The sequence below is a fragment of the Panthera uncia genome, chromosome C2 (assembly GCF_023721935.1).
Source record: "Panthera uncia isolate 11264 chromosome C2, Puncia_PCG_1.0, whole genome shotgun sequence".
In the NCBI taxonomy this organism is placed as follows: Eukaryota; Metazoa; Chordata; class Mammalia; order Carnivora; family Felidae; genus Panthera; species Panthera uncia.
The window spans coordinates 80,497,238-80,511,559 of NC_064810.1; the positions used below are offsets into that span (position 1 = coordinate 80,497,238).

Consider the following 14,322-nt stretch of genomic DNA (forward strand, 5'->3'; position numbering starts at 1 on the left):
GGGAAAGGAGACAAAGGGCAAGAGGGAGAGATGTATTTCTTAGTGTACAAAATTTGAGCATTTTACATACTTTTATAACAGTATATTGTGAGAAGTTTCCCATATCAAATATTTCATAACAGCTACAGAATATGAATCATGTAAAAATATCACTTGTCATTCAACCCTTCTCTACTGCTGGACATGTAAGTTTGCCTCCCCCTTCCTAACTCCCACTCACAATTGTCAAATGCTGGTGGCTGTAAATTTTAGTCTAAATCTCTCATTCTTTCTTTAGAGATTTCTAGAAAGGGAATTACAGATTCAAAGAAGGTTTTTATGGGTATCGATATATACTGCCAAATTGCTCTACCGCTAAGTTGTATTATGCAACTTTTATCTCCATCGGCCTATTTGAGTGATCATTTTACCGCACCTTTGGCTAGGCCCAGAATTATAATTAAAACATTGCTAATAAATGATTATGTCAAATCTATTACTTTACTCTAATATGGGATTATGTCTGACATAAATGATTCTCCCATGCCAAACAGGGGAGCCCAACCATACAGTAATGATGAATATAGCTATTTATTTAAGTGGGTAGCACATGCCAAGCACGGTACTCCGTACTTCTTATATGTACCATATCATTACACTCCTTCCAGAACATTTATAAATGAAGAAATTCAAGCTCAGAAAGGTTAAGTAAAATTCTCTAAGATCACAAAACTATTACACAGATAAACTGGGATTTGAACCTAGGTACTTCAGAAACCATGTTTTTAATTAATATGTTATACTGATCTCCCAAGTTAGATACATAGACTGATAAACTAAATAATAAGCTAATGTTTGCTGGAAAATGTAGGTAACCTTTCTGGCTACTTCTTAGAGAGTGGCAGTTATTAAAATCTTGGTGCATTAAAAAAAAAAAAAGAGGTTAGAGTGGGAGAGAGCCAAAGCATAAGAGACTGTTAAAAACTGAGAACAAACTGAGGGTTGATGGGGGGTGGGAGGGAGGGGGGGGGGGGGAGGGGAGGGTGGGTGATGGGTATTGAGGAGGGCACCTTTTGGGATGAGCACTGGGTGTTGTATGGAAACCAATTTGACAATAAATTTCATATATTAATAAAAAAAATAAAATAAAATTTGACTGTAATAAAAAAAAAGAGTAATTCGGAGTTTAGATGTTAAGAAAAGACTGTAAAACAGGAAAAACATTGGAGAGAGGTTCAGGAATGTGAGAAGAAACTGTTTTTCTGCTCTTATGCCACATAGTCTGAGTATTTGCTTCCTTTTCTCTTCTAGGCTCTGATGATGGTTCTTGAAGACTGGGTGGGCACAGTTTCTAACCGAGATTGTTTTTCAGTACTTTCAGTTGGGTGAGAGCAGCACAAGATATTAATCTTTTATTAGAAAAACAACTCAGGCCATATACTCACCAGATAATTTTTTGTTTTCTTTTTTTTGCATAAAAATAGATACATGTTAATGCTTCTAAGCTTATACTCAATTATGCTTTTGGTCAAGCTCTTAATAAGTACACCTATTTGTCAAAGTATCAAGAGACAGTGTAATACTTTATTACAAAAAATATGTATTACAGTATCTACCATACTATATACATCTGATACACTAATAAGCTCTAGCCCAGAAAAGCTCTGTCATTTGTTTATGACAAGGGTGGTTTGGAGAATAAAAAGGTCTTTAAAAGGTTAAATTCTGGGGAAAGGAAAAAATCTTTATAGGTCATGTCTATATTTGTATCAGTACATTTCACTTTAATATGCATAATTTAAAAGCAAAATCATGAAAATTACCTCATGCTGTGGCAACATATAAATTATAGAATGCAAAAGGGAGCTCAAGGCTTCTAGCACAGCATGTACACAATCCACTAGCTTTTCCAATTATTTCCCAAAGATGTCAGTTAGATTCTTTAGCAATGAATAACTACTGAGGTTTCTCTTCAACTCATTTTTTAAAAAGTTCTTTGGCAAAAGACGTGATGACCACTTTCCCCCATCTTGCTTTTTCTGGAACCTACTGTAGCATGTATGTGGTTTGTTTTATAATTAAAATCGTTACTAATCAAGCATTACTTTAAAATATGAATAATGCCCTCAGCAGGTTAGCATATAAATCATTTGTTTGCTTTAATTTCCTCAGTAAGACAGTCATAAACAGCTTCCCAGAACACAAGAATTACTTTTTGCCATAGAGTAAAGATCAATAAAACCAAGTGGGGAAGACAGAATATATGTAACATAAACATGTTCCCTTAAAAACACTAACTTACCATCTAATGTTCATGGAAGAAGCCTGCACAATTCAGGTGCCAGGCATCAGTTTGAATAAACATTTAGAGGTCAAGAAGATCTTTGAGAACCTCTTATCATGAGAACATCTCCTCTGGAAAAACTAATTATGTGAGCAACTGCTTGTCTAAATAACTGTCACTCCCTCTCTTCTCTCCAAGGGGCCTGATAAAGGGAGGTGGATCTGAAGTACACCAGAGCTGGTGTGGGCTGGTGTTAGGTATGGGAGGCCTAAAATTTGGAGTTCAGTTAATGTTCTAGCTATGCCCACCTAATAAGTGAGTAAACTAAGGAAAGTTAGTGTATACAGAGATCAAAGGAGATAAAGAACACAAAAGTGCTTTATAAACTGCTTAGAACTACCCCAAAACATGAGGTGATTGAGCCAACTAATATTTGTTGAGTATGGACTATGAACATAGGAAATGTTCTAGAAAATATTCTACTGGAGAAAACTTACAGTGCATTAAAAACTGGGGCAGACAAAAAAATGATAAGGGACAAGATTTCAAAAAAAAACAAAAAACGGGGATGCCTGGGTGGCTCAATCAGTTAAGTTTCCAACTTTGGCTAAGGTCATGATCTCAGGGTTCGTGAGTTCCAGCCCCGCATCGGTCTCTGTGCTGATAGCTCAGAGCGTGGAGCCTGCTTCAGATTCTGTGTCTCCCTCTCTCTTTGCCCCTTCCCTGTTCATGCTCTGTGTCTCTCAAAAATAAACAAACATTAGAAAAAAAAAATGCCCCAAATCCTAAGAACATAAAAATTCCGGTTAGAGTTCTTGATAACTTAGATGTAAAGGATCAGTACCTTGAAAGACACTATCTACCAAAACTCATACAAGGGGAAATAGATAAACAAGGCCTGTGTCTCTTAACCAAACCGAATCCTTAATTAAGAACATTTCAAAACAGAAGGCACCAGGCCCACATGGTTTTTCATTGGTTTATTCTACCAAATATTTAAGAAGAAATTATATCAATATTCTACAATGTTTCAGAAAACAGAAGAAAAGAAAACATTTTCTACTTATTTGATGAGGCCAGCATTACCCAGACAAAACCAGACAATCTCTATCAAAATGCTAGCAAGTTATTTTATGCATAGAGACAAAATTATTCTATAGTTTATATGGAAAGGCAAAAAACCCAAAATAGCTAACACAATACTGAAGAAGGACAAGATCAGAGGACTGACACTACCTGACTTTTGGATTTACTATGAAGCTACAATAATCAAGACAATGTCACAATGGCAAATGACTAAACAAATAGATCACTGGAAAAGAATAGAGGACTCTGAAATCATGCCCCATAAATACAGTCAACTGACCAAAGGCTATTCAGTGAAGAAATGGACAGTCCTTTCAACAAGTGGTGCTGGAAGAACTGGACATCCACATGGAAAAAAAGAACTCCAGACACTGACCTTCTATCTTTCACAAAAATTAACTCAAAATGGATCATAGACCTAAAATGTAAAATGCCAAACTTTATAACTTCTAGAACATGGAGAAACAAATCTAGGTGATCCTGGGTTTGAGGATGAGTTTTTAGATACAACACTAAAAGCACAATCCATTAGGGTGCCTGGGTTGCTCAGCTGGTTAGGCTTCCAACTCTTGATTTAGGCTCTAGTCACAATCTCATGGTTCGTGAGGTTGAACCCTGCATTGGGCTCTGTGCTGTGCGGAGCCTGTTTGGGATTCTCTCTCTGCCCCTTCCCTGCTCGTATGCGCACATGTGCATGCTCTCTCTCTCAAAATAAACATTAAAAAATAAATAAATAAAAGCACAATCCATGAAAAAAAACCCTGAAAAGTTGGACCTCATTAAAATTAAAAAACTTCTGGGGCGCCTGGGTGGCTCAGTCAGTTGAGTGTCCAGCTTCGGCCCAGATCATGATCTCACAGTTCGTGAGTTCAAGCCCCGCATCGGGCTCTGTGCTGACAGCTCGGAGCCTGGAGCCTGCTTCAGATTCTGTGTCTCCCTCTCTCTCTCTGCCCCTCCCCAGCTTGCGATCTGTCTCTGTCTCTCTCAAAAATAAATAAACATTAAAAAATTTATCAATCAATCAATCAATCAATCAAATTAAAAAACTGCTTCATGAAAAGATCTGTTGAGAGCATGAAAAGACAAGCTACCAACTGGGAGAAACAAGGGCAAAACATATCTGACAAAACACTTGTATAAAAAATATACAAAGAACTCTTAAAACTCAACAATAAAAAGAACCTCCAAACCCGACTAAAAAGCGGGCCAAAGATCTGAACAGACACCTTACCAACGGGGACACAGATGGCAAATGAGCAACATGAAAAGGTGTTCAATGTCACAGTTCATTAGGGGACTGCACATTAAAACAACGAGAGACCACTACACATCTATTAGAATGATTAAAATCCAAAACACTGGATTTATGGACACTTGCTTTATAGCCCAGAGTATGGTCTTGGTAGATATTGCATGTACAGCTTGAGAAGAATGTGTTGTAATTGATATGTAAATGTCAACTAGGTCAAAGCAGTTAAAATTGTTCAGCAGAAAGGTGTTGTCATCTTTATGTTTGGTCCTCTGCCTTTTTTCTCTGGCTGCTTTTAAGCTTCTCTGTTAATCTCTGATTCTGAGCAATCATGATGCGCCTGGTAGTTTTCCTCATACTGCTCGGGTTTGGGGTTATGGATCTGTGTGCTAACAGTTCTCCATAAATCTGGAAAATATGCAGCCAGTATTTCTTCAAGTAGTTTTTCTGTTCTGACTCCCTGTTTTCAGGATTCCATTTTAATTTGGGCTGTTTGAAATTGTCCCACAGCTGATAACTCTGGTTCATTTTTTTTTTTTCCAATTCATTCTACTTACTTTTATTTTGGATTGTCTATATTGTTATGTCTTCAAATTCACTTATCTTTTTTCTGTTTTGGTGTCCTTGTCTGCTAATTCTAACATCCAATGTCATATCTGGGTTTCATTTTCCAACTTTTTTGCACACCTTGTAATTTTTGATTCAGTGTCATATGCTATTGGGACCTAGATATTTTTTTATTCCTAAAAGCATTTTTAACCTTTGTTTTGGGATGCAATTAAATTACTCGGAAAGTTTGATCCTTTCAGGTCTTGCTTTTAAGATTTGCAAGGCATGGCTGGAGCTATGTGTAGTTTAGGGCTGTTTCCTATTACTGAGTACTTCCGAGTACTTTACCCAATGTTCGGTGAATTATGAGGTCTTCTTCCTTCTAGTCTTGTTGTTGGTCTTGTGTGAGTACAAGTATAATTCCCTCTGATCCTTTCATGTGTTTCTTTCCCTGGCCTCCCTAGTTTCCTGAGATTGTGTACGTTTTGAGGAGGGCCTTTGGTCTATCTCCAGAGTTCTTTTGCCTGGTACTTGCCTGAAAACTCTGGGCATCTTGGACTCCTGACTCTCAGCGCCATCTCCTCAAAGCAATGAATATACTGGAAACTGGCTGTGATACCCCTTCCTGCACTATTGCCTAGAAAGTCTCTCAAGACATTAAGCTGGGGCAAACACAGGGCTTACTCTGTTTCCTGTCCCTCAGGTATCACTGACCTTCATTGCCTGATACTCAGTGTTTTTTAAAACTATTTCATATACTTTGTCCATTTTTTGGGTTGTTTCAGGCAAAGGAGATAAATCGGGCCTCTGTTACTCCATCTTGGCCAGAAGTGGAATTCTTCCATCCTTGACCTTTTATCCACTCTAAAAATATTAAGTACCTACTGTATGCCAGGTGCCTCTGAGCTAGGTGACGGTGACAGAGTACTAGCAAAGTATAGTCTTATTCCCAAGCCCTTCTGTTCTAATGGTAAATAAAAATCAGTAAATAGGGGCGCCTGACTGGCTTAGTCGGTTAGGATTCCAACTCTTGATATTGGCTCAGATCATGAATTCACTGTCATAAGAGTGAGCCCCCCCCCAATCAGGCTCTGTGCTGAGCGTGGAGCCTACTTGGGATTCTCTCTCTCCCCCTCTCTCTGCCCCTCCCCTGCTCTCTCTCTCTCTCAAAATAAATAAACAAACTTAAAAAAATCGGTAAATAGACCTGATTCTTAGATGTTCTGTAACTCCAATTTTGGCCTTCTGCTTTCTTTGCTAATTTACTTCCTCCTAAAGTTCACTTAGTTTCAAGTATTGAACTACTACTTCTGTGTTGATGACTTCCAAGTCTATGTCTCCACTTTTATCTTTTTCTATAAACTCCAGTCTTGTATTCTCCCACGGCTCATTGTTAGTCAATCACACTAACAAGTTCTTCTTAAATTTCCCTACCTCTAAACATCAAAAAGTCAAGTGGATTCTACTAATTTCCAAATTCATCTTCTCTTAGCCATTCTATGCAACTCAGTTAACAAACTTTGAGTACCTAATACATTCTAGGTATTTCTATGCCTTCAGTCTTGATCCCTTTCAATTTATCCTATATAACATACAGGGTGAATGATCTTTCTAAAGAGAAACCTCATTCCATCATTCCTCTGCTTAAAATCCTTTGATGAGAATCTACAAATTTTAAAATTAAATCCAAAGTCCAACCTTATGGTTCACAAAGCAATTAAAGGCACAATCCCTGCAAGTCTCAAATTTCAGCTCCGTGACTCACCTTTATTCTTGTCTTATGTTCCAAGCATACTTAAACATTTGCAACTCCCCCAAATGTACCATGTTTTACCTCACATTCTTTGTATATATAGTTCACTCCGCTTAGAATAGTGCTATCTCCTTTTTTCCCCCTGATTCCTTTAGGCTATTTAAGAATCAGTTCAGACATCTCCTCCTCCAGGAAATCTTCTCAAATTACCCAATCTGTTTCAGAGATAAACTTTCTTTCTTTCTTTTTTTTTTTAAGTTTATTTATTTTGAGAGAGAGAGTGAGCATGGGAGGGGCAGAGAGAGAGGGAGGGAAGGAGGGAGGGAAGGAGGGAGGGAGGGAGGAAGAGAGAGAGAATCCCAAGCATGCTCCACACTGGCAGCACAGAGCTCAATGTGGGACTCTAACTCATGAACTGTTGAGATCATGACCTGAGCTGAAACCAGGAGTTGGCTGCTCAACCGACTGAGTGACCCGGCGCCCCCAGAGATGTACTTTCATTGGTACTCCTCTGCTAAAGTTATGTAGAAACTCAACTCATTCTAATTTATTCAAAAAACAAAACTATTATGAAGATACTGGGCTCTTCTAGGGCAGGAGCTAAGTCTTTCATCTACACAGGAAATGACCAAACAGGGAAACATATAATAAACGAATAATTAATTAAACTCCTCAAAAGACCAGGCAGTGAAACAACTGAAAAGCTTATATGACATAATAGGAAAGAGAATAAATTAGGAGGTGAGAGACTTCGGTGGTAGCCTGGGTTTTGCCACTAACAGCGGGCCACGTACTAACTTTTCCATACTCCAGTTTCTTCCTTCATCAAGAAATTTCTGTAGTAGCCCTCTCTACCTCAAGAGGTTGTTGTGAGTTTCAAAGGAGATACTATTTGTGAAAACACCTTGAAAAAATAAAAATCTCCATACAAATATAAGGTAGAGTTACTATTACAGTAATCACAGCATGCAAATAAGGAGAACAAACTGAGGTTTGATGGGGGGTGGCCGGGAGGGGAGGGTGCGTGAGGGGTATTGAGGAGGGCACCTTTTGGGATGAGCACTAGGTATTGCATGGAAACCAATTTGACAATAAATTTCATATTTAAAAAAAAACTGCAACAAATTAAAAAAAACCTGCAACAAATTTAAAAGGAAAAAAAATAAAAAATAAAATAAAAAATAGCATACACTCCTTATTAATGGGAGTAGAAGGTGGCAGGTACTTTTTCTACTACTGACGGTAGAAATATGATAAGAACGCAGTTAAAATGAATGCCAAAAAAAAAAAAAAAACAAAACACCAAAATGACTGCCAATATAGCTCAAAATAAAGGGAAGGTTTTCTAATATCAAAAGCCTTCAAAGTCAGGAAGCTTGAAAAAGAAAATTTTTAAAATCACCAAGAGAAAAATTGATTTTTATTTATTATAAATTCATGTATCATCAAGCGTGGTTACAGCTCGACATAAAGCAAAATGCATACACTGAGAGAGGAGCCACTTTCGGCTTTAAGATTTCAGTTTTTCTGATTTACTTGGTAAAGTATTCCTGCCTTACGAAAATATTACTTTATATATGATGAAAAACATTATGACTAAGGTATTCCAAAATGGATATAAGAGAAGCAGTCTATATCAAAGACTTATCCAACACATGATAAGGACCGAATGAGATAATGCATGTAAAGATACATAAGCTGTGATGAGAGACCACGGACGCAGCAGTCTGTATCCTCAGAGGCCCAGACACTTAATACCAGATTGAAGTAGAGCTTGGCGAGCCTTAAAAGAGAGCTGACAGGGACATTCTTTATGGGAGAAAAATCATCTGAAAATTAGAAAGACCAATGGTATCACAGTGCTGTTGCATTTTTTTCTTTCTCTTTTTCTTTTTCTTGGCGTGTCTCATGCTGCATAAGATGAAAGAAGACAAAATGGATTCCAAGGATAATTCCCACTGTTTCCCCAAAAATGTTCACAGGTTTTTCACAAAATATACCATAGGGTATTTTTAGCGTTCTTTTGATGATGTTGGGAGTGTTCAGGCCTTTTTGCTGAGGAAAACAGGGTAAAATAATGTTTCCTGCAAAGGCTTTGGACACAAAGCCGGCTAGAATCTAGAACAGGGGATGAAATCTTGAACATAACATTTTTTATGATGAGTTAGAAAATTTAAGTTACAACCAATAATTAGGAAATGCCGATATTAACTTCATTTGTAAGTTATCTTTTTTTTTTAATCTAAAAAGCATATTTAGCTGGAAATAAATGGTGATTCTCTCCCAGTTAGCATATGAATAGGAAGCTTGTACATCTCAATCCCACGATAACAGTGAACATCTGAAGGCTGCACACCCTAACTGAAGCTCATGGGTGTGTGCCAGGCAAACCTAGCCTCCTGGAGCACCAGGAAAGGTTCAAGGACGTCTGTCCTAAGTTAGATATTTAGCAATGCCAAAAATCAACTGCATTACTCTAGAGACCCATGTAAGCATTAGCTTCATTTGCCTGTTATTTAAACATAACTAAAATATTCATTGAAGTTGATCAACACTGAATCCCGACCCCCTTTTAACTCACCTGTAAGATTCTTTGCAAGATGGATGGAAGGGCAATAAAAGCCGCCATGCTGTTTAGAACTTGCATGGTCAGAGATCTCAGAGCTGTTACAATAACAAAATGTTGACATTAAGGTTAGTTTAAAATAAGAGGTTTTGGTTTTCCCCATAAGTTAGTGAAAAATAGTGGATTTACCTAGCTTCCTAGAAACTTAGCTAACCGGGGCCAGCTGGATATTTTAAAGTTACTGTTGATAACTAACAAAGCTACTATTATTCAAGACAAATGACAGAATTGGTGCCATAGAAAAAACTGAATATAAAAGGGGAGATTAACACTACACTATGATTTCATTAAGAAAAACAGTAATGATAATTTTTAGCAGATAATAATTGGCGATGGTGTAGGTGGACTCGATAAACCTACCTTCAGGGTGTAGATGAGGTGCAGCTGAACCAGACAGCTTCTGAGGGGCCATCATTGCCTCCAATAATGGAAACCAGAGTGCCTATAATGTCAGAGGAAACCACAGCGCTCTGTTATTTTTAAGATTAACATCAGCATAGTGTTTTACAGGTTGAAATGTGCCTCTGACATACATTTGTTTGCAAAAAAAAATTTTTTTTAAAGAAAAGATGGAACACTTGACTGGGAAGAGAAAAAACAGTAAGAAACAATGACCATAGCTCAAACAGATGTCTTTACCATGCACCCTGGGAAAATAAAGAAACTGAAGTCAGTAAGTCTAGACCTTGGAACTATAATCTCCTGTGTCTCGGGAGAAGGTAGGTTCAAAGCAGACACGGCAGAGCCTCCAGTCAGGTTCTTGTATACTATGCTATAAAACCATCACTGACCAAGTCTAAATAACCCTCCATACTGCAGAAGAGAACAGAGAACAGCCCCCTCCACTACCTCATCTCCACCCCCTCCCCCATTTCTCTTTAGCGATGTCAAGCAAGATCAATGAATGAAGGTTATCCAAAATTTGTTCCCTCTCTCAAGCATTATTTTGTATTTCCTTAGTCATCACAGACCAAGAAGTAGAAGTTAACATTTCAATTAACATTTCCAACCACGTCAGTAGATAAACAGATCATCATTTATTCCTATTATGTTGGGTGCTCTATTAAATGATTTACACAAATTTTTTCATTTCAATCTTGTAACAGCCTTACACCGTAAGCATGACCTTCACTTGAGATAAGAACTGAAATTTAGAAAAGTAATTTGCCAAAGATCACACCGTCAGTAAACTGGTGCTGTGACTCCAAAATCTGTGTTTTCCTAAGCCTTGGGAAAAATCTTTATCATCAAAAATCAAACTAATACATTTCAAAACTTCGACTACGGTTTCTTGTTGGATAATCATTTACAAAAGCTTTATTTAACTCTATGTCTTGGGAGGAACCTATTCCTGCAAACATCTGGGAATCATGAAGAAAGGTCAGAGCAGAACAAGAGTGGTTCTAGGAAGCTCTGTAAATACAGAAGGGAAATGTGTCGCCCATTACTTGACACTGTACAAGTCCTATGGCAGTGGAGATACGGGAGCCCCTTAAGGCAAAGGAGACTTTCCCACTGGGTGACCTCCCAACTGAAGAGCTCTATTGAAGAGCTAAGATTTTATACTGATGACTTTTCATGCATTCCAGTTCATAAGATACTGGTTTTAACTTGGTTTTTATTTTATTGAAATTTTAATTTATTTTATCTAGTACTCATGAACTTTTAATCTTGTATTTTATTCTGAGATAGCTTTACTTAGCTTACCTTTTAGTTGCCTATTTTAGCTTGTTTTTATAACCACATCATTTATTTCTGTGTATTTTAATTGTGTAATTTAATTGTATATGGCAAAATTTTTACGTTTTTTATATTTATTATGTGTATAAATTTGGTTTTTAAATTTTCTTATTTAATCCAGACAATTTAGAAGAAATACCTTTGTAAAGATTCGTTGTTTAATGAGTATAAATGGCAGCCTGGGGGGAAGCATGGTTGTAAGAGGTAATAGCCATGAAATGTGTTCACATCCTACTTCCAGGAGTTATTCTTCTTTAACTAAATCTCCACATGAACCATCCCCTGAAAGCAACACAACTAAACTTGAATTCCTTTGTTATGTTATGTAATAAACAGCTTTCTTCTTAGGGAATTATATGCACAACAAAGCCAGATTCTTTATTATATGTGTATCAGGAAAGCCTTGTAAACAGATAAACAAAGGTAGGACAGGTAGAGATTCAACTTGAGAAAGGACAAACAGCCCAACTTCCTGCAGTCTGACTTTTACGTAGATACTCGTAACATTAAATCTTGTGATGACAACTTTTAGAAAAAGATACTACAAACAGTTCATCATTAAACTTTCGAGTACTTCAAATTTTCTAGTTAGTTTAGTGTCTGTGGCAACAGCTTTTGCTTTCTCTCTCCAAAACAAAACAAAAACAAAGCAAAGAGAATCAAGGCAAACAACCATGAAAATCCCCCAAACTTAATGTTTTGGTATCACACAAAATCAGTCTAGCATTTTTCAGACAATAAAGTAAGAAATTAACATTCAAATATTTTTGTTGTTGTCATAAAACTTGTTCAGAAATGAAGCAGAAACCAGTTGTTGGAGAGTGGGGTCACAAAGAGAGTAGTGAGCATGTGTGTGTCCGCACGCGTGTGTGTGTGTGTCTAAGACAAGGATAGACAGACAGACTTTTCTTACAGGCAGCCAGTGAATGGTATAATAATAGTCTTACAGAATGAAAATTTCAAAGGATAGGAAGAAGTCTAACATCTAATACCTTTATTAAAACAAATTCCAACTCAGACAAAAAAAAAAAAAAAGAATAAATTTTCCTTTGGCCACATCAAAGGAAGCATTGTTCCCATCTGATTAAGAGATACGGAGTTCAAATACAGTCAGAATAATCCCTAGAGTTCTGGAGGCATGGATTTTTACAACTAATTCTACCATTAATGCATGTGAATCTGGACATATTTTCAGCTTATGTGAACCTAAACAGCCTTACTTAAAAGACATAATCATCGTTTTTTGCTTAAACTGTCCACGAGAAGTTGCGAGAGTCTCAAATAAGATACCAGAGAGGAGATGGGAGGGTTGAAAAGTGAAAAAGACTTAGAATTAAGTATATATGAACACAGCTTTAAGAATTCTACCCTATTATGTTCTCTACCAAAATATAACCATGTCCAAATACAGCCAGCTAACCAAAAGATAAATGAAAATAAAAACTTTAGGAATGGAAAAATCATGGCAAAAAGGACTGGTGTAAAGCTTATCATCCGTTTAAAAAAGGTTGAACAATTTGTGGGAATTTTGGATACAGAAAAGAATGTGTTACTAGCCTTAATGAGGTAAAATAACATAACCTATTAAAATTAAGAGGGATGGAGAAGAGAGGTTGGAGCAAGCATGAGTTTGTACAAATTTCCTTACTGGCTTCGCATCACAGATATTATAAAAACTGAAATGTAATTATAAACATAGTAATTCCAATCTATTGCAGTCATTCAGATTTTTTTTAAGCTGTAGTGATATTTATTAAGAGATAGTATGGTGCAGAAATATTGTTTGAAATTCAGAAAGTCCTCCGTTTTACCTAAGCTTCCTAAATGAGTTGGACACTATATTTATTTATAAAAGCAAGTAATACGTGATCCAGTTTTTGTACGATCATGTTAACCTAGGCAGATAAAAAATATCTAGACTGATGGTCACCAAATGATAATGATGGTTATTTTTGGGTGATAGGATTTTATAGGGTAATTTTTTGTCAAAGTTTATTTATTTATTTTGAGAGAATGAGAGCAGGAACAAAGGAGGAGGAGCGGGAGGGGCAGAGACAGGGAGAGAAAGAGAATCCCAAGCACACTCAGCACTATCAGCACAGAGGCTGACACAGGGCTCGAACCCACGAACCGTGAGATCATGACCAGAGCCCAAACCAAGAGTCAGACACTGAACCAATGGAGCCACTGAGGTACCCTTATAGGGTAATTAAAAAAAAAAAAAAAAATTCTTCTGTGTAACTTTCTGGATTGCAGGATTTTTAAAAATGATAACTACTGGGGCTCCTGGGTGGCTCAGTTGGTTGAGTGTCCAATTGCTGTTTTGGCTCAGGTCATGATCTCAGTTTGTGAGTTCAAGCTCCACATTGGGCTCTATGTTGACAGTGTGGAACCTGCTTGGAATTCTCTCTCTCCTCTCTCTCTGTCTCTCCCCTGCTTGCACACAAGCACTCTCTTGCTCTCTCTCAAAATAAATAAACCCTAAAAAAAATGATGAATATGTATCATATCACATAAAAAATTTTTTTAATAAAGAAACAAAAATCACATCTATTATGTAAATGTGCTTGCTGTACACATTTATCTTCTAAAAGGTTTTCAAAATTTATGGCCTAATTAAAAAATCCTCGACAAAAATATAAAGCAGAAATTTACCCAACTGATAAGAACAGAAAACAAAAATAAGTTTATTACTTTCGTTGTAACATGTATGGCTAAACATACATAAAAAAATTTCTCCTACTTCCCATTTCGGAAAGCCAGTAAGAGAAAGGGGCTAGGTGGTGTCAAGACAGAGGCTGCAGCCTAGAGAGGCAGGCACAGAGGAGTCACGATGCCGTATCACACTGTAACTTAACTTCCTTTTTAAATTTATCTTTAATGTTTTTATTCATTTTTGAGACAGAGAGTGACAGAGCATGAGCAGGGGAGGGGCAGAGAGGGAGGGAGGCACAGAATCCGAAGCAGGCTCCAGGCTCTGAGCTGTCAGCCCAGGGCCCAAGGTGGGGCTCGAACTCCCGGACTGTGAGATCATGACCTGAGCTGAAGTCGGACGC

The 14,322-nt window shown here is 37.3% G+C and overlaps 1 protein-coding gene across 4 annotated transcripts in view; it reads right to left on the reverse strand.

Moving 5' to 3' along the window:
- Nucleotides 1–14,322, reverse strand: part of VPS8 (VPS8 subunit of CORVET complex) — a 249,831-nt gene that overhangs the window by 62,203 nt on the left and 173,306 nt on the right. For all 4 annotated transcript variants that reach the window (XM_049628447.1, XM_049628448.1, XM_049628449.1 and 1 more), the window contains 2 exons: nucleotides 9,887–9,968; nucleotides 9,482–9,564 (listed from right to left, as the gene is read on the reverse strand). In XM_049628447.1, the coding sequence (XP_049484404.1) occupies nucleotides 9,482–9,564; nucleotides 9,887–9,968 (165 nt within the window). The remainder of the gene's footprint in view (nucleotides 1–9,481; nucleotides 9,565–9,886; nucleotides 9,969–14,322) is intronic.